General features: G+C 40.4%; 1 protein-coding gene across 6 annotated transcripts; it reads right to left on the reverse strand.

The window, feature by feature from the left end:
- Nucleotides 1–760: 760 nt before the first annotated feature.
- On the reverse strand, nucleotides 761–18,313 carry RECQL (RecQ like helicase). 6 transcript variants are annotated; one of them, XM_027726681.2, is made up of 16 exons: nucleotides 18,063–18,313; nucleotides 17,507–17,562; nucleotides 15,786–15,854; nucleotides 14,155–14,352; nucleotides 12,060–12,239; nucleotides 11,041–11,147; nucleotides 9,749–9,947; nucleotides 8,219–8,385; nucleotides 7,603–7,684; nucleotides 6,425–6,573; nucleotides 6,219–6,336; nucleotides 5,455–5,593; nucleotides 4,702–4,793; nucleotides 2,387–2,606; nucleotides 1,294–1,423; nucleotides 761–1,085 (listed from the first exon to the last, which is right to left on the reverse strand). In XM_027726681.2, exons 3-16 carry the CDS (start codon nucleotides 15,799–15,801, stop codon nucleotides 897–899), a joined length of 1,986 nt encoding a protein of 661 aa, XP_027582482.1. In that variant the 5' UTR covers nucleotides 15,802–15,854; nucleotides 17,507–17,562; nucleotides 18,063–18,313; the 3' UTR covers nucleotides 761–896. The 6 variants fall into 6 exon arrangements, with proteins under 6 accessions (XP_027582482.1, XP_039239189.1, XP_039239188.1 ...); XM_039383255.1 differs by having other exon boundaries at nucleotides 15,786–15,857; XM_039383254.1 differs by having other exon boundaries at nucleotides 15,786–15,857; nucleotides 17,507–17,793.
- Nucleotides 18,314–18,472: the final 159 nt, after the last annotated feature.

The following is an 18,472-nucleotide window of genomic DNA, read 5'->3' on the forward strand; positions in this document are numbered from 1 at the left end:
ACCCCCTGCAGCGCTACAGGCTGGGGACAGAGTGGCTGGAGAGCAGCCAGGCAGAAAAGGAACTGGGAGTTTGGATTGACAGGAAGCTGAACATGAGCCAGCAGTGTGCCCAGGTGGCCAAGAAGGCCAATGGCATCCTGGCCTGGATCAGGAACAGTGTGGCCAACAGGTCCAAGGAAGTGATTCTTCCCCTGTACTCAGCACTGGTGAGGCCACACCTGGAGTGCTGTGTCCAGTTCTGGGCCCCTCAGTTGAGGAAGGATATTGAGGGGCTGGAGCAGGTCCAGAAGAGAGCAACAAGGCTGGTGAAGGGACTTGAGCACAAGTCCTATGAGGAGAGGCTGAGGGAGCTGGGGCTGTTCAGCCTGGAGAAGAGGAGGCTCAGAGGAGACCTCATCGCTTTCTACAACTCCCTGACAGGAGGTTGTAGCCAGGTGGGGGTTGGTCTCTCCTCCCAGGCAACTATCAGCAAGACAAGAGGGCATGGCCTTAAGCTGTGCCAGGGGAGGTTTAGGTTAGATAGCAGGAAGAAATTCTTTACAGAGAGGGTAATCAGGCATTGGAATGGGCTGCCCAGGGAAGTGGTGGATTCTCCGTCCCTGGAGGTTTTTAAGGTAAGACTGGATGTGGCATCAGTGCCATGGTCTAATAACCGCAGCAGTAGTGGATCAAGGGTTGGACTTGATGATCTCAGAGGTCCCTTCCAACCCAGCTGGTTCTATGATTCTATGAAATATTTTTCCCTTCAGTGCTGGACTTTTTTTAGATAACTTGTTTCCCTGTTTGGTTTTTATTTAAAAAAAAAAGGAAAAGAAATTACTAAAGCACAAAGTGAACTTACTGCATTGTCCGTGGAGAAGTAAGCGTGATTAGATCCTAAATGTAGTCTGTGAAACTCAGTCAATAACCACTGGTTGGTCAACTCCACCTGCCTCAAGCTTTGGCTTCTTTGCTTTTAAGTTAGACCCACAGCCAGGCCGCTTATGCTCCTGTAACTTCTTCCCCCCTGAATCCTGGACAGCCTTTGAAACAGTCTGAGCATTTTCGCTGCTTCCTTTTGAATTTGAAGGTTGAGATGGTTTGACCTGTAAGTTATAAACAAGTCTGTTAGAATTCTAACATTGTTTTCCTTCTTTTTCCACGTTCCTGCATGACAGAAAAAATACTTATGAGGTCTTTTTAAATTCCTGTTGATTGCATTGCTACAAAAATACTTTGAGCAGATACCAAACTATTCAAATAAGCTATAATGGAGCAGATATCTACATAACAAATCAGTAGAGATATAAATACCTTGTGAACACTCTTCCTGTTTGTTATCCCCTCTATAGTGATGACATGGGCCTCGTTTCTCAGCAGATGGGCTTTGGGTCCCACCTTCAGGTAGGATATTGTAGCAAATGCCGTGAAGCTGAAGTCTTCCCTGCATGAATTAAATCAGTGTTACAAGGGAAGGCTGGAGACAAAGACAGGCTTGACCATGCAGGGGAAAAAAATCACAGCATCATTAAAAGGTTGGAAAAGACCTCTAAGATCATCAAGTCCAACCATCAGCCCAGCACCACCACTAAACCACATCCTCAAGTGCCACATCCACACATACTGTGAATGCCTCCAGCGATGGTGACTCCACCGCTTCCCTGGGCATCCTGTTCAATCTTGACAACCCTTTCCATGACAAAAGGGACACATGAACCCTTCTGTTGACTGTTCCAAATACTAGCTTGGTTCTGCTTTATTTATTCAAGTGGACAGTCAGTTAACTTGGAGCCAGTCTGGTCAATATTTAACATAATTCAGTTTGTGGACCTTTACACACACACTCAGACACCTCTTGGAAGACATGGAGGAAAATGAGGAAAAAAAGATGTAGCAAGTCATCTTCTCACTCTCTTAATAGTATAAAAAAAGTCAGCTGTACAAACAGATGCAAAAAAGAATTAAGACAAAAATAAAAGGATTAAATATTTGATTTTTACATATTCTTGGAACTTGCAGAGCAGACAAAACACTGACAGCCAACTTACAAAAGCAGGACTGTTATTTTCACTATGCTTTCTCAACATTTCTGGGTACCACTTTCCACATTTGCCAGCCTGTCCCGACTTAGACTTTATGTGGACAACCCCTTTTGCTTTCCTTATCCACAGCTTTTTAAAATTGCCCAAGATGCAGCACTGCAAATGTTCCTCCAACTTTTAAAGTGGAAACATAGTAATATGTGTGGAGTTTTAAAAATACGTTAAGTGCACCTGAAACAAAGGCTAACAACAAGACTGTGGAATGTATCCATTAATGCTATACAGAAGTAACAAAAGAATAAAGAAAAATGACTACTAGACATTTAAAAAATTCAAAACAAACAAAACAAAACTAATCATCTTACTTCAGATACTGCTGCAGCAGTAGATGGGCAATAATTCTCTCCAGTTCCTCTCGAGGGTGCTTTGGTGGAGTAACTTCAGCCACCCTGAACTTGGACACACCTTTCCCAGACCATGCATCAATTAGTTTCAGTGGGGTGAGTTTCTCACTCATGCTTTCAGCTTGCTCAAGTATCTTGATTAGATCCCTGCAGTATCCTGTTACATCCATCTTCTCACATGCTGCAGATAAAAGTGAAAGAATATTTAAATAGCAAGTTATTTATGGTTATTTAGATAGTATCCATAAATACATGTATATACTTTTATATATTTAGAGATAGATAAATACATATCTGCTGCATAATAGCAATCTTTTGTTTTGTTTTGTTGTTTTGTTTTTGTTTTTGTTTTTGTTTTTTTTTTGTTTTAAAACTAACTTAACAAATAAAGCTGTAACTTTCCCCTCTGACCATTAGGATATATTTGTACTCACATCTGTCTTTCTACTTCATTATTGAAACTCCCATCTGGCAAACATTTCTACTTGTATTTAATGTTACAAACCACACAGATTATTTCAAAGAAGCATTTAGGAAGCACAGAATTTGCAAGGTGGTTACTATGTTACAGCTGGATCCCTTTTCCTCACCCACAGTGTTTATTATGACAAGATCAGAGAGCACAGAGGGAGTGAAGAATATAAGTGAGACATTTATTCTCTCAAGACACTTATGGACAAAATGAGACAGAAAAAAAGGTGTTAATTACATTATAAAAATAAGCTTCACCAATAATTATTCTAAGCATAATGATCACCCCTCTTGTGCATGATCAGATTATGGCACAGAATTACCCCAAGTGCCTCCTCCAATACTAAGAATTAAGTACTGAAAAACGAGTACTGCTGCAAGGTTTCCTCAGACCTTGACTGTGTATCAAAAGGCCCTGGGGGTGAACCAGCAGTAAACAGGATATATTTCAACTATATTTCACCACATGGCTCCTGTAAGCCTTGGGTACAAGCCAGTTCCGTGCTCTTCCCAACCTCTGATCCCAGTATAAAATTTCAAATAAACCCCATTTCTAACTAGAAGATAACAAGACATTGTCACTTGCATGATTTTGCAAAACAGTTTTATTATATAATTAACTGTATAAAGAAAAAAAAAAGTTAAATTTTTGTCTACTTTACATCTCAAAACATGTAGATGGAAATTAAGCCTAGTTATGAGAATAGCTTTGAATACAGAGTTGTTCTTAAGTTTTTTCAAGTGTTGATCACTATATTATCCAAATCCTTTTTGCAACAGGTATGCAATATGTGCAAAATACCATCTCCTCATATTACAAATATACACCTGGTCCTTAAAGAATTATAAGGTGGTTTTGTGTGTCCAGTTAGAGATGCCCAAGACCAATTTTCTCTCGGCACTACTTTCAGAGTTTCTAGCTTCTTAGGGGCTTTCCTATGTCTAAACCACAGTGCTCACTTTATAAATGCAGCAACAGATGTTTTGTGCATCTTTTGTGACTTTCAGCTTTCTGACAAGTACCAAAAATGACAATTAAAGCAAGAATGACCCCCCAACAACCTCAGGATGTTTGTGGCCAAAACAGCAAAAGAACTGATATCCCAGAACCACATTCTACTGAAACCATCCTCTTATCATGCAGCTGGTCTTGTTTTGGCTTACCTCCCAACCTCCCTCTGTGCCTTCACTCTTATGATCCCAGCTTTTTTCCAAAAGAAGAGCACAGGCTGGACAGACATTGTGCTGTTAGGGCTAACACAGAGCAAAGCCCTGAGTTAGTGTGCTCAGCTGTTCTGCACACCTGTCATGCACAGTCCTGACACAGGTACAATTCATAAGCATGTGGCACTGAAATCCTCAGGGATTTTACCAGGGAAGTAGTGAGAGGATGTGCAAACTGTACCTTCTCAGAGCCTAAATATGAACAGTTTGGCATGCAGAAAGCAAGGGGCTCCTCCTCAAATAAACCTTTTACACCCAAACCCTAAAACAAACCCTGACTCCTACACCAGAATCTTTTTTAAACAGGTAAGCCAATCTTCCTTTGCCCCAGCTTACCTTTTGGGAACAGGGGAACAGCTGAGACCGAAGGATACCAAAGTGTTTGGCAGAAAACCAAACCAGGAAGTATCCTGCTAAACACCCTGAACTTGGCAACACCAAAGGCTGAAATGCATAACAAAATTTGTGCCTCGAAAACAGGGGGTATTACAAGCAGAGTTCACAAAATTTGCTTATAGTTTTTCTAAACTAGATATATTTCCTTAAGCCATCTTTTCCCACGTTCTCTGTCCTTTACTCACCGTTCTCTCTGCAGCAGTTATCACACATTCTGTTGCAGTTTGCAGAATCCCACACCTCATCAAAGTGATGGGCTATGAGCACCCGGCGACACCTGGGAGAGCAGAGAGGGACTATGGAACCCAAGGGTTATAAACCATGAGAATGGCAACAAGAGGGGCCCTTGGGACAGCTCAAGACTAGCATGAAGAATTATCTCAGGAAAAAATCAGAAAACAAATACTGCAACACAGTATTCCCTGTCAGTTATGCCAACAGGAATAATGAGCTGACAGCGATGTAGGAACGGTTTGGTCAAAGCAGAAAAGCATAATCTGCAATTTCAACAGAATGAAAAATCCTAAGAATATGAACTCATTCTTAGACTGAGGCTAACAGAGTCCACAACATGGATACAAGTGTTTTCCATGAAGTATTCCCAATAGCTCAGTGCAGTAGATAAAGCATTAAGCACATGTGGATTCCTATATGGCCATTAAACACTTGTACATTAGAGTAAAAACCAAAGCATTCCAATTTTTCCTCTGGATGGGATTTGAAATCCAAACAGTGTTGGCTGACAGGTATTTCACTTCTTCCAAAATTTTATCCTGAAGCTGGCAAGTTTGTTCTTGTGAGTGGTTTTGTTTGGTGATGGGTTGGGCTTTGGTTTTGTTTTGGGTTGTTTTGGTTTTTTTTTTTCAAATGCCCTCTAAAGAACCTAACAAAAATAGACTATTTAAAGACTAAGCAACCCAGCCACTACAGTAACTTACTTGTTCATATTTTGGCAGTAAGATACCATATCATAGAGCTTCTCTTGCCCGACATTTTCCATCACTACCATTGAGCTGATCCTGAATATATCTCCAAAACCATAATACAAAATGCAGTCAGCTTTTTGGTCATCTCTACCTGCAATGCATTAAAATGAACACAAAATTAAAATCTCGACCAGTTGCCCCTCAAGGTCCCTGAAAAGCTTTTTTCCATGTAGATTCAACTCTGCTTTTGAAAAAGTAATGATGCATAAGATCAAAAAACCAGAACACCACTAAACATTTTTTTAGCCACAACAGCTATTTATTCTGCTGTACATTGATCACTCCTTAAAGTTCCCTGCTCCATACTCCCTATCCTACTTGTATTCTTGTGGCCACTGAAATTCATATGATGATTAGACATCATCTAGAGACAACTGGAGCAAATCACACAGCCCAGTTTCTAGACATAGGAAAATAACTAAAAAATCATACATCCATTCTGGTAAGCCACCGATTGTCATAAAAATCAAGTAATTAAAAAGAGCTGAGTGAAGGGCTGGGTACCCAGTTACTCCTTGTTATACTGCAACAGAGGCCTGAGATCATGAATGCAGTTTATATTCGCTTTAAAGCCTCTTTACAGAGGCAGAGTGTCATTATACACTTTGAAACCTGTCTCAGAGACAAGAGACTTTGCACAAATGGCTGAAAAATTGAAGTACAATTTTACTGGTTTAATGGATGTAAATGGTGGCCTTGCAAAAGCCATTTCCCACCTGCACGTCCACTCTCTTGGTAGTAGTTCTCCATGGATTTGCTCATAGAATGATGAATTACAAACCTCACATCAGGTTTATCAATTCCCATGCCAAAAGCAACAGTTGCCACTACAACCTGAAAAAAAGAGATTAAGAAACCATTAGGGTACCAAAATACAATTTGTTTGAATGAGACATAAGTCCAAGAAAAGTATCTACTTAACCTGGATTTGATTTGCTGCCCATCCTTTATGAACTTTGGTTTTATATTTAGCATCCATGTTTGCATGGTAAGTCCCTGCCTTGATTCCCAGTTTCTGCAAACTCACAGTAACCTGCTCAGAATCCTTCTGAGAAAAACAGTAAACAATTCCTGCACAAAAGTGAAAGATCCATCATTGTAATGCCTTGAAAAAGCCAAACAATCCCCAATACTTAAAAACAATTGTGAAAGTTTTATTAACTTAAAAATAATGCATAAAAAGAATTATACAGTCTTTGTGTCTATTCAGTCTGCAGTATTTGTATCCATGAAGGAATCTTCAATTATCAGCTTGGACTTGTAGGCTAAAGAAGAAATATGGTTGTCAATCCACATAATCATGGGAGTGTTCTATTAATGTTAATGGAGGACAATGCTTACGAAAGGTTATGTAAAGAGGTGCTGTTCCTTATGACATCTTTGGCATCTCACCTGAGGTTTCAGATAAATCTGCTTTTTGTCATTAGTCAGTCTGGGCTAAGTCAGGGATTACACACAAGGCCATGATCATCTTGTGATCATCTTGGCACAGCTCCTTAGAAGCTGCTCATCACATCCACAGAGCTCACAGCAGAGACAGGGACAGATTGCTGCTCTGGAAAACCGAGTTCTGCTGCCTTTGCAAGATGTCCCTCCTCTTAATTTGCAATACATAATTCACTGATTACACCAAGTCCAACTTACACAGTTCTGCTTTCAACACAAATCAACCTACAACACCCATTGGGGGCACTAAATAATAGATGAATCTTATAATCAAATATGAAAAAGAAGCATCAAAGATACTAAGTCTCCTGACACAGATATTCAATGACACATGTACAACTGTTTTTATGATCTTAAAAATTCCTGTTATTCCTATCTATGGGAACATTGTTCTATATACATCAACATTCTATTTCAATACTTCAGAAGATACAAGTAGGCAGTAAAGAGATTTAAACACTAATAAATGAGGAGAGAAACTGTTCAAGGTATGGATCTTATGAAATTTCATTTATTCTAATGCTGGATCTTTAATGTAATATGAAGGTAGAATTTATTTCTTTACACATTTCAGGATCAGTTGAAAACATCCCAACATCTGTAACGTTTAAGATTATGAAAAATAATATGTGCACTTTTTTTGACATTTTTTACCTGACAGTCCTTTGTATCTTCCATTAATGGTTTTAACTATGTCCTCAATGAAATCTTCATTATTTGAAGGCTTATGCCGAACCTCAGAAGTAAAATACACATATGTCAGAGTTCAAGTGAGCACACAGTGTGTCAAACAATCCTGTTACTCTATTTCTTACAGTATGACAAACAAAACTATTCTGCCATTTAACAAAAATTCTTTTTGTGTACAGTCAGACTACAACTCAAAAGTCCACAGAAAAACAAACCCATAAGTTTTCCTCATCATCAAGAAAAATAAAATAACCTGTGGCCAAATTGAAAATGCAGCATGACACAATAATTTTTGCCATCAGAGGACATATTTTCCAGCAGGTTGCAGCAGTTTGAGCCTGCTGCTTGCCTCTCTCCTGCACACACTGCTGTCTGCTAAGCCTTGCTCACACAGACAGAGCAGCCCAAGTCCCTCAGCAGAGGACAGCGGGTTCAGCAACATGAAGCAATCAAATAACACCATCAATCACTAAAAAGCTGTTGATTATTAAAATCTAGTCTAAAAAAATCTACTCTAAAACTCATCAGCTGTACCTTACAGGAGGCAACACGACAGCAATGCAGCTGAACACAGACCTACCTCATAGTACAGGTTGGGCCGGTTGAACGAGGCAGTAAAGGTAATGCACTTCTGAACATGCAAAATTTTCTGAGCATCCTTTAAAACATGATTTGTAGCTGTTGCTGTCAGTCCAATCAAGGGAGTATTGGGAAACTGTCTTTTCAAGATACCAAGAGACTTGTAGTCTAAGCAGAAAAAAAACAAACAATGTGGAAATAAGGAGATATTTATGTAGATAGTATCCAGTGGGATAATACTGCAGTTACCAAAGTAGACGTCTTCTAATTCAATTTTACAGAATCACAGAATGGTTTAGGTTGGAAGGAACACGAAAAAGTATCTAGTTCCAACCCCCCTGCCATGGGCAAGGCACCTTCCACTAGACCAGGTTGCTCAGAGCCCCATCCAACCTGGACTTAAACACTTCCAGGGATGGGGCAGCCACAGCTTCTCTGGGCAACCTGTGCCAGTGCCTCATTACCCTCACAGTAAAGAATTTTCTCCTAATATCTAATCTAAACCCACTCTCTGTCAGTTTGAAGCTATTTCTCCTTGTTCTGTCACTACATTTTCTTGTAAATAGTCTCTCTCCATCTATCTTGTAGGCTCCCTTCAGGTACTGGAAGGCTGCAATTATCAGACAATTCAGAAGGCAAGATATCTGGAAATAGAAGTTCTTCAAGTTAGGAAAATGTGAGTGGCATCACATTAACCAGCATTTGGGTTATTTTGCCAGTCTGTTTTTACAAACAGCTTTTGAGTAAACACAGCTTTGCTAATAAATAAGCAATGTGGAATTTGGATACGTAGACCAGACTGTAATAAGGAAAGATTTTAAAGGCTCAATACTGACAATCACTTGCTGCCTTAAAACAGAAATGCAGCCAGAGGTGCATATCCAAATGCCACACTGCCTGTTTAACTGTCATGGCTCTTGGCTCTGACAACACTGTTTAGCAAAACTGCAAAGGTTGATTTTACAGTTCATATTGCTTCAAATCAGGTTTTCTTTCAAAGGCAAAGAAACAGTAACCAGTAACAATATTCTAAAGCTGCCAAGACAGGGAAGAGACTGAAGCACACTTTCTTCCCCTGCAAGTCAAGGGCATTTGTTTCCAATTGCTTTAGAGGTGGTTAAAATATATCTCATGAATTTACAAAGTGCTCTACCTCTGCCACCTAAAGTGCCAGGGAACAGTGTACAGAATGATACTTTTTCATGTAGCAGTAGATTAAAGATAACTGTACTGTCCATATTAGAGACAGCAGCCAAAAACGTTGATTTTATGAAGCTCCAATTAAAGTGAAACGAATAAGGAGTTTTTCAGAACACTGACAGAAAAATCTAAGTTGAAATCATCCCTATTTGCACGCACTTCGCTCCTGGGCAAGGATACAGTCATTTGTGAATTAAATTCCTTGAGCCAACAGAGGTCCTAGTGATACACTAAGAATTTACTCAACACATGAAGAAAGCAGCTTTATTTCAGGCCCAATTATTTGTTAATGCCTGAATAACCCTGCAGACTGGGTTTCTGAGGAGTATACCAGGCCTGAAGTCATGGCCCCACTGACTGCAGCAATGGACCTCATCCACAGCAACACGAGCCAGACACCCAGCCTGGTAAGCCTTCTCCAGCTTGGACATGAACATCTTGCTCTTTGCAATCTTCTCTGGGGTCACATAAATGAGCTTCAGTTGTGAATTCCTGTTTAGCATTTCGCTGTGGACCCACTTCACGTGCTCCTGTTCAAAACAAAAGGAGACATCAGCGGGTAACAAACTGGGACAGCACGCTCAAGTTGCTTAGTGCTAAGGCTCTTATGAGGTGATTAGCAATTCAGAAGGGGTAATTAACAGAGACTGACAAACTGTTACACGGTATTTACCAGTACTGTAAACCTCTGGAGAAGATTGTTATATATAAAATGTTCATTTTAAGACTTGGAAAATCTCTGGTGGAACTTTGAAAAGGCAGAGTATTGAATATTTGTCTTTGCTTCATCATGTGGTATCAGTATTTTCCCAGTAAACTGTAACAGTTGGCAGCTGGGATACTTCTCTGCCATAATCTGATCATACAGTAGAAGCATGATCATCACAGAATCATAGAGGGGCCTGGGTTGGAAGGGACCTGAAAGATCACCTGGTTCCAACCCCCCTGCCATGATAATGTACCAAATGTGCCAGTGGTACTACAAGTGTAAAATAATTTCTTGCACACAACCGTGGTCTTTATTACTGAATTTTCAAAATGTTTTGCCTCAAAGCAGGCTTCAAGTTTGCACATTGCATCAAGCCACTGACTTATCAAATCCAGTGTCACCTGCAAAGTTAATGATCCCAGCCTCTTGCTAGTCAGGAAAATATATTTCACTTTAAAAAGCAATTGACTAATAACAGACTAAGTTGGGAAATAAGTTGCTTTTTGGCCTCTGGATCGAACAGCTTTCCATCCTAAAGAGAGATACATAGTAATGTCAAAGCCTGCAGGGCTCATCATGTTACTAGTTGACAAAAATCACCTACTCCAAGCCTAGAAACCGAGTAAAAATTTACAACACACACCGGCCAAAGGTACTTCACATCCTCTAAACAGCCCCAAGAAATCTATTCCATGGAAGCTGTTGGTTTCCATGTTTGTTGATGTAATTAAAACAAGAACACAAGATGCTCACTCATGTTACCCATATCACAGCACCTTGCTGGCAAGATACTGTTGACAGAACAGCATTAGCTGGTAAATCTGTGTCATCCATTCAATATTCACAAGCAACACAGAGGTAAGACACCAGCACATACAGCACAAAAACCATGAAGACTTGGCAGTTAAACATACCTTGCTGCTTGAGGCATTTAATAAAGCTGCAGAAATACCAAGCTGTTCCAAAACCATGAGCTGATCTTCCATAAGAGATATCAAAGGACATATCACGAGTGTGAAACCTGTAACAATCAATCATTGTGCCAACTGAACACTTCACATGTCACAAATATCTCCTCTAACACTTTTTACTAATGCATCAGCCCTGCTCTCAAGAAACTGCCAAATGTAAGCTTAAGCTTCATACACAGCAGCAGATTCCCTTCCAAAATAGCTGACAAGTGAGTGCCAGATCACACTGGGATAATTCTTATTAAATGTCCATCACACGCACCTCCTCTTAGGATCTAGACCACAAGCAATGGGCTGCAACAAACAGAGTATAAAAATCAATATACAAACCAAAGCAAGTTGGATATCTCAGTCATGAGGTAAATTTACCACAGAACTAAGCAGTGGTAGGTAATGGTAAATTTGGTCTTTGTAAATAAATAAAGTTCCATGCAATTGGATGGGTTATGTAAAAAAAAAAAACCCAACCAAAACCAAACCAATCAAACAAAACCACCAAAAAAAGCTTAGAAACTAGAACTGGATACTTATTTTTAAAAATTATTATCCCAAATAATCTGAAGCTCAAGCTTCAGAGTGGAAGAGACAAATGATAGATATCCATACTTCAATACTTTACAGTCTGTGTATTGAATTAAAAAAGAAAGAAGGAAAAAATAGTGACAAACTTTTTAAAAGTTCTTTCAGTGTTTAATAATAAAATGTATTGAGTAGAATCTTGATAAAATATGTGCCTTGGAGATATGATTTAGATTTAAATAATTTAAAGCAGCTATTGCTGCTTCAGAGAAAATAAAGAGAGTAAAGAAAATATTTCTAGCAAACCTATCTCATGCAGTTGCTCTTTTTTCCCCCCATACTGTGATATCAGACACCAACATAGTGGTCATTTTCCACATACCTATAAAACAGAGAAAATAAATGCACTTCTTTATGTATGTCCTTTTTTTTTCCTTACATACCATCAGAACAGACAGCTGGTAACTGGTAGCAAAGGCTCTTGCCACCACCTGTAGGCATGACAAGAAATATATCCTTTCCTGCCATTGCAGCATTTACTGTTTCAAGTTGCAGTGACCTAAACTTCTGGAGTTTAAATTTGCCCTGCAGTGCAGTTTTTATCTTCTCATACCATGGAAAATCTGTTTAAGGGAAAAAAAAAACCACAACAACAAACATGTTTCATAAGCAAGTTGAAATATAAGAAGGAAGGGTAATTTACATATTCAATAACTAAATCAGGAAGCAACACAATTTTAAGTTCTGGGAAAGTGTTTAAAGATTCAATAATGGTACAGAAAAAGCCATACACAGCCTGAGTCCATTTAAACCAGTTTCTAGGGTGGACTTTTGGAAACTCTATAAAATGTAAACACAGTCCACCCCCAGATCAAAGCTCTCATTGCACATAAATGTGAACTAATGCAAAAAAACTCACAAGCAGATGAAGAACTTCAAAGTCCTAACGACCATGTTAACTCATTAGTCCAAAATTAACTGGAAATGAGAAGCCCACCCTGGAAATAAATCAAACCAGACCCTGAGCCCTGCAACAGTTGTCCAAACGCTTCCCTCATACAAATGAAGCAATTACAAATAGTATAATGAAACAGGGATGTATTTTTTCCCATATATTCCATCAATAATAAGCATTTACTAAAAAGGTGGGAGGAAAGTTTAATCTTCCCCAAAATAATCACTCCAATGTATTTTTTTCAATAAAGAGCTAAAGACTGCATTATTTAAAGAGATAATATTGTAAAAAGTTAAATTTCAGATGCAATGGTATGAACTATTTTCATACCATTAAAATTAAAATGCAGAAAAACCGTGGGAACCCCAGGTTACACCACATGCAATACAAGAATTAAATTCTGGGACATCACAAAGAAGTTTACAAAGAGCACAGCCAAGATTCCAGGCTCTCTATACCCAAGAAAAGCTTCCCACTGACTTCCATGAGCTTTATACTGGGACTAAATTTAGCCACTGCTCTTATTCAACGTGCACTCAGCATGGGATTGCAAAGATGTTGGTTTTCAAAGCACAACAGGAGAGAATTAGGCACAGAGCTACCCAAAACAAATAATTTGTTCAATAGCATCAATTTGCAATTATAAAGTATCAGTATTCTTACATATGCATAGCAGTTGTCTCAAATATAGATAAATACGGATTAAACTACAAAATAATTTCATTTTTAAAAAAAGCAAAAAAAGCAAATACATACAATAGATACAGACATTTCCAAATTGCAACTGAAGTAAAAAAGGAGGGGAAAAATAATTAAAATATCTGAGTCAAATTTGGCAAGGCATAATGTGGTCAAGACCCACCAACTATCCAAGATGTCATTTAATGTTGAACTTGAAAAGACAGCACTTCCAAAAGGACAGCAGCCCTCAGACCACCATGGGGCACTTGCCTCTTGCACTAACTCCATCATACTAATGTATTCTACATTAATTTGGCAGTCAGCATCCATCTAATTTGCATTAATTTGGAACGATAGTGAAGCTGCATAACCCATGTCAAACACCACCAATGTCCTACCCACTCAAGCAGGAAAGAACTCAGAGTGCAAAACTGTTATTCTCAAGTCTTGAGACGATCCAGAGCAATTATTTTTAGAGCACAAAGTGGGAATGTAAGTATTGCAATACCACAGAATCACAGAATATTCTGAATTGGAAGGGACCCACAAGAATCAAGTCCAACTCTTAGCCCTGCAATATAATTTAAGTACACAAGTATTGCAATAAAAATTTACTCTGGAATTCTTAGAGCAAATCAAATCAAGTTGTGACTTTGCAACAAGGAAAGAATAGAAGTAGTTGTGACAAGCCATTCTTGTAATAATTCTGCCCAGAACTCAGTTTAGTATTTAGAAATGTCCAAAGAGTACAAACGTTACCCCATGCAGGATAGCAGGTCACTCAGCTGATGAAAATTAAATAGGACAATATAATTATCCAAACAAAACTCTCTATGAATGCACTTTCCCCTACTGAATTAGTTCACCTCTCTGTTAAGATATTTGAATTTGACTCTGCAAACCTTTTTTGTTCCATGCCTCGGCTGAGGTTTCAGTGTCTTTACTTCCACCTGCCTCCACATCTCCTGAGGATTGTTTTATCAGATCCTTCACTCTCATCTTCTTTTGAATGAGTTCCTGCTGTTTATCCACAAGCTCCTGTATCTGCATCTCCACTGCTTGCAGCTCATTCTCAATAGAAACCAGCACCTCCTCTAGCACTGCAAGGAAAAGCAAGGTGAAGGCACAGCAGAGATTTCAGTAACGTGCTAATCCCCAGTTTTAAATTGCATGTAATTTGTTGACTGAGAACAATCCAAAACTAAACATAAGCAAAAAGCATCTGGAGAAACAGACAGCCTGACAGGGGCACTGAGAAGATGATAACATCTAACAGTGTACATGCCATGTAAAAATACTTGTCAAGGCTTAAAAACTTATTTCTTCTATTAGGAGGTCATATACACACAGGTGCACTGCAAGCTGTCATCTCTGATACACTGTATGAGAGATATGCAACACTATCATTGCCTGTGTTGACTAATAGAGGAAAAAAAATAAAAATCCAGTTTCTCAAGAGCAGTGCCTCTCCAGAGAAACATCTGGAATTATTTTCTTTCCTGCAGCTGCGTGTCAAGGAGTGGAAAGCACACTGAAGCCTGATATTAAAGCTGCAAGAGTTCCAGTGAAAATGAGGATGAGGCCAATCCCAAGGTGAGCAAAACATGAGAACATTGTTAATAGAAAGCATTTACATGTGAGAAGCAGTTAAAATCTTCTGGGGATGGAAATAGGGACAAGGTTTGGATATGGAGAAAAAACACTTTTTTGAAGACAAGCAACCCTTCACATCTAAAAAAAGTGAGTAAATACTCCCTAAAATCTTGGGCTACATAAGTGAATTTGCCTCTTTACATCCTATTATGCATCTGTATGAATTACAGATTGCATTCTAGAATCCAGTCCTCAGGGTTTAAAAGAATAGTTAACACACACCCCTGAATGCCAAGTGTGTATCACTATTTCAGAGCCAGGCTGGAAAACCATAAGAAGAAATTATTTCCTCCCCCAGCAACCCCCAAAATAAGAGATTTTGATCCAACCATAGCAGATATGATAACATGCTTGTGGAAGCAAAAATGTATGATAAGGAAAAAGATATCCTCACTTCAAATGGCGCAAAATAGGGACATTTGTCTTCCTAAATGCCCACTGTTACCTCAGCAGGAGCTAAAAGTATCTTAAAATATGAAGCAGGTTTTCAGAATATTGAAAACCAAGCAACTTCCTTGACAAGCTTGATTGTCATCATAGTATGGTTTGGTTTGGAAAGTATCTTAAAGACCATCTCATTCCAAGCCCCCTGCCATGGGCAGGGACACCACCCACTAGACCAGGTTGTTCAGAGCTCCATCCAACCTGGCCTTGAACGCTTCCAGGGATGGGGCATTTTGTTTTAGTTTTTATCTAGGAAATAAAAGTTAGCCAGTAAAAGAAATTTTTCCTTCAAATCTGAAGTATAATAGGATAGACCCCACAAACTCTTTTCTGCATACATTAAATTCATACAAATAACAAGCAGTAACATCAGGAGACGGTGTCTGTCAGCTAAAAGAAAGCAAAATGAACATATTGAGTACTAAGTGTGGATTACCTGCAACAGCTGCCATCTTTGGAGATTAACAATGTTATCCTTGGGAGACCTTATTTAACCAAGCAGCTGCTACTAAGAAGAAAATAAAAATAATAAATTTAAAACTATATTTTCTAAGCAAACTTTCTAAACTTAGAACAAGTTTACTGCAAGAGATTCTTCATTAACATCGGTGTTAATATAACAGTTTAAGTACTGGTTCATTTAATCTCCTTACATAAACAAGCCCCATTAGATTACAACTGCTTTTTCCCTTCTGCAAAAGGGACAAACTCACAACCAATTCCCAAGGGAACAGCTTGACAGCCTTCTAAATGAATCCAAGTGATAAGTATCCAAGCCACAAATTTTCTGAGAGTCATACACAGACCACTCACTCACATACCTTTGACCTATCTTTTTATTTGCCTCTTCAAATACTATTTTACAGAAAAGCCTGAACAAATTATATTGATCCCCTTAAAGAAGCAGCCACCATAACACCTAGAGAATCTGCTAGGAAGATGGAGAAAGGTAGTTTGATTCAGAGAAGGGGGATTAGTTTTTATTAGATCATCAGTGAAATTAACTTAGAATTCTATTTACTGGCTCATTTTTTGAACAACATTCTTTGTCATATCATATGGTAACAATATCAAACTTAAGAAATTTGATGTTCTCTCTGTTATTGAATTCTGAATTATTATATATATGGAAGCCAAGGGAAGGTGAAAGGGAACAAATTCAGCAGATACTCACTATCAGCTGATTCTACCATAACAAATATTTTACTGTACTCCTATAAATGGGGAGAAAATATAGATTGAAGATAACGTGTGAATAAAACACTAACTTTGCCAGAAGAGGTTATGATTAAAAGTAAGTTAAAAGTTCCCACTTCAGAATGAAGTTCACTATTGTATAACTCAGCAGTGTCCAGGTCACACACAAAATTTGAGCTACACAGTTCTGTCTTTATACCACCTGTCACTTGCACAAACATATATGGAAACATCAGTGTCCCCAAAGTACAGAGCAAGCAGGGACATCCAGAAAATCAGTAGGAGTGGCACAGACACACTGTAAAATGCATTACACTACTGCTATTGCCCAGTAAACATGAACCCCACAAATATCACTGGGCTAAGAGCCCAGGAAACATGAGCCATTTTCTTATCCAAGCAGTGGGAAGGGAATGAAAATTTCCTATGAAAGTTTCCCTTTGTGCTGCTAAAGCTCCACAAGTCTTTAATTTAGCACCTGTCTCTTAAAGCAGTAGCTCAGCATATCTTAGAATTCTGTACCACCACTGCCAACAAAGACCCCTAAGTGCCAACTGACTCACCCTGAAAACTTAACATGAGCTCATAAAACTTAAGTTGAACTCAGAGCTTATAAACCACAGTGGAGGAAAGGCAAGTGGGAGTATCTTGCCCATCTGGCAGATTTACCCCACTGTAAAAACAGTTCAGCTCCTGTGAATTTATCTCATTTCTAAAGAGCCCACGAGAAGGGAGGAGTCCTCTGAGCAGACACACAACGGCCTGAGGCAGACAGGTGAGTCACCAGCATCACCTCCCACTCTGCTCTGACAGAAAACACCTTCCCAGTACTGGAAACCTTGTTACTCCTCCTTCATCCAGCCTCCATACCAAACCCCTCTTGCCCCAACCCTGAGAAGTGATGGTAACAGAGGGTTAGCATGCCCAGAACCCTGAAATTACACAAGCAGGATGTGTCACCTTAGCGGGAGTTCAGCCGGGTACAAAATGCCCCATACGGAAATCTGGGAGGTCACCTTAAAAGAACAACAAGAAACTATTAAGAGGAGGGCACAAAAGAGCCAAAGCGACAGCAGGGAGGTGTGGATATAGGGATATTGACAGAATCATGGAATCATGAAGGTTGTAAGAGACCTTTAAGACCATCCAGTCCAACTGTCCACCACCGTAACCCCTAAACCGCATCACCCAGCGCCAGATCCAGGGATGGCGACCCCACCACCTCCCCGGGCAACCCGTTCCAATGCCTGAATAAACACACGGGCCGTCTCAGCCTTTTCCATCCCGAACATCAGCCGCGGGCACGGGGCCGGCACGGCCGGGCAGGGGAGCACCTGCTAGGCGGGGTGGGAGAGAGGGAGGGAGGCAGGGAGGGAAGGAAGGCAGAGAAGGAAGGAAGGCAGGGACGGAGGGAGGGAGGCTGCCGGGGGAGGCAGGGAAGCACCTGCACGGCAGGTGCGGGGCAGGGGGGAGCGGGGTGGACGGAGTGATGGACGGACAGAGGGAGGGAGGATACCAGGGACAAGCAGAGAAGCACTCGCTCATCGGGCGCAGGGCGGAGCAGGACGGATGGAGGGAAGGAGAGAGGGAAGGATGGAGGAGGGGACAGAGGCTGCCGGGGCCGTGCAGGCGGAGCAGGACTCTCCGTATCTCGCTGTCGCTTCCTCAGGCACGTCGGGTTTAGCCCTAGCCCGGGCCGATGCCGCCCAGCCCACGAGTTAATGCCGGGACACGCTCCCTTATCCCAGTCCCTTATCCCGGTCCTCCATCCCGGTCCCACCTGAGCCGCCCCGGGCCCCGCCCCTTCCGCCGCCACCGCCCCTCGGCCAATCACCGCGTGGCGCCGCGTCCGCGCGGCGATGCAAGGCGGCCGCTGATTGGCGGCGGCCCTGCCCAATGGGCGGGCGCGTCTCACCCGGCGGGTGC

Source organism: Pipra filicauda, unplaced genomic scaffold (genome assembly GCF_003945595.2).
Source record: "Pipra filicauda isolate LSUMZ 115617 unplaced genomic scaffold, ASM394559v2 scaffold2_size9829703_pilon, whole genome shotgun sequence".
Taxonomy (NCBI): Eukaryota; Metazoa; Chordata; class Aves; order Passeriformes; family Pipridae; genus Pipra; species Pipra filicauda.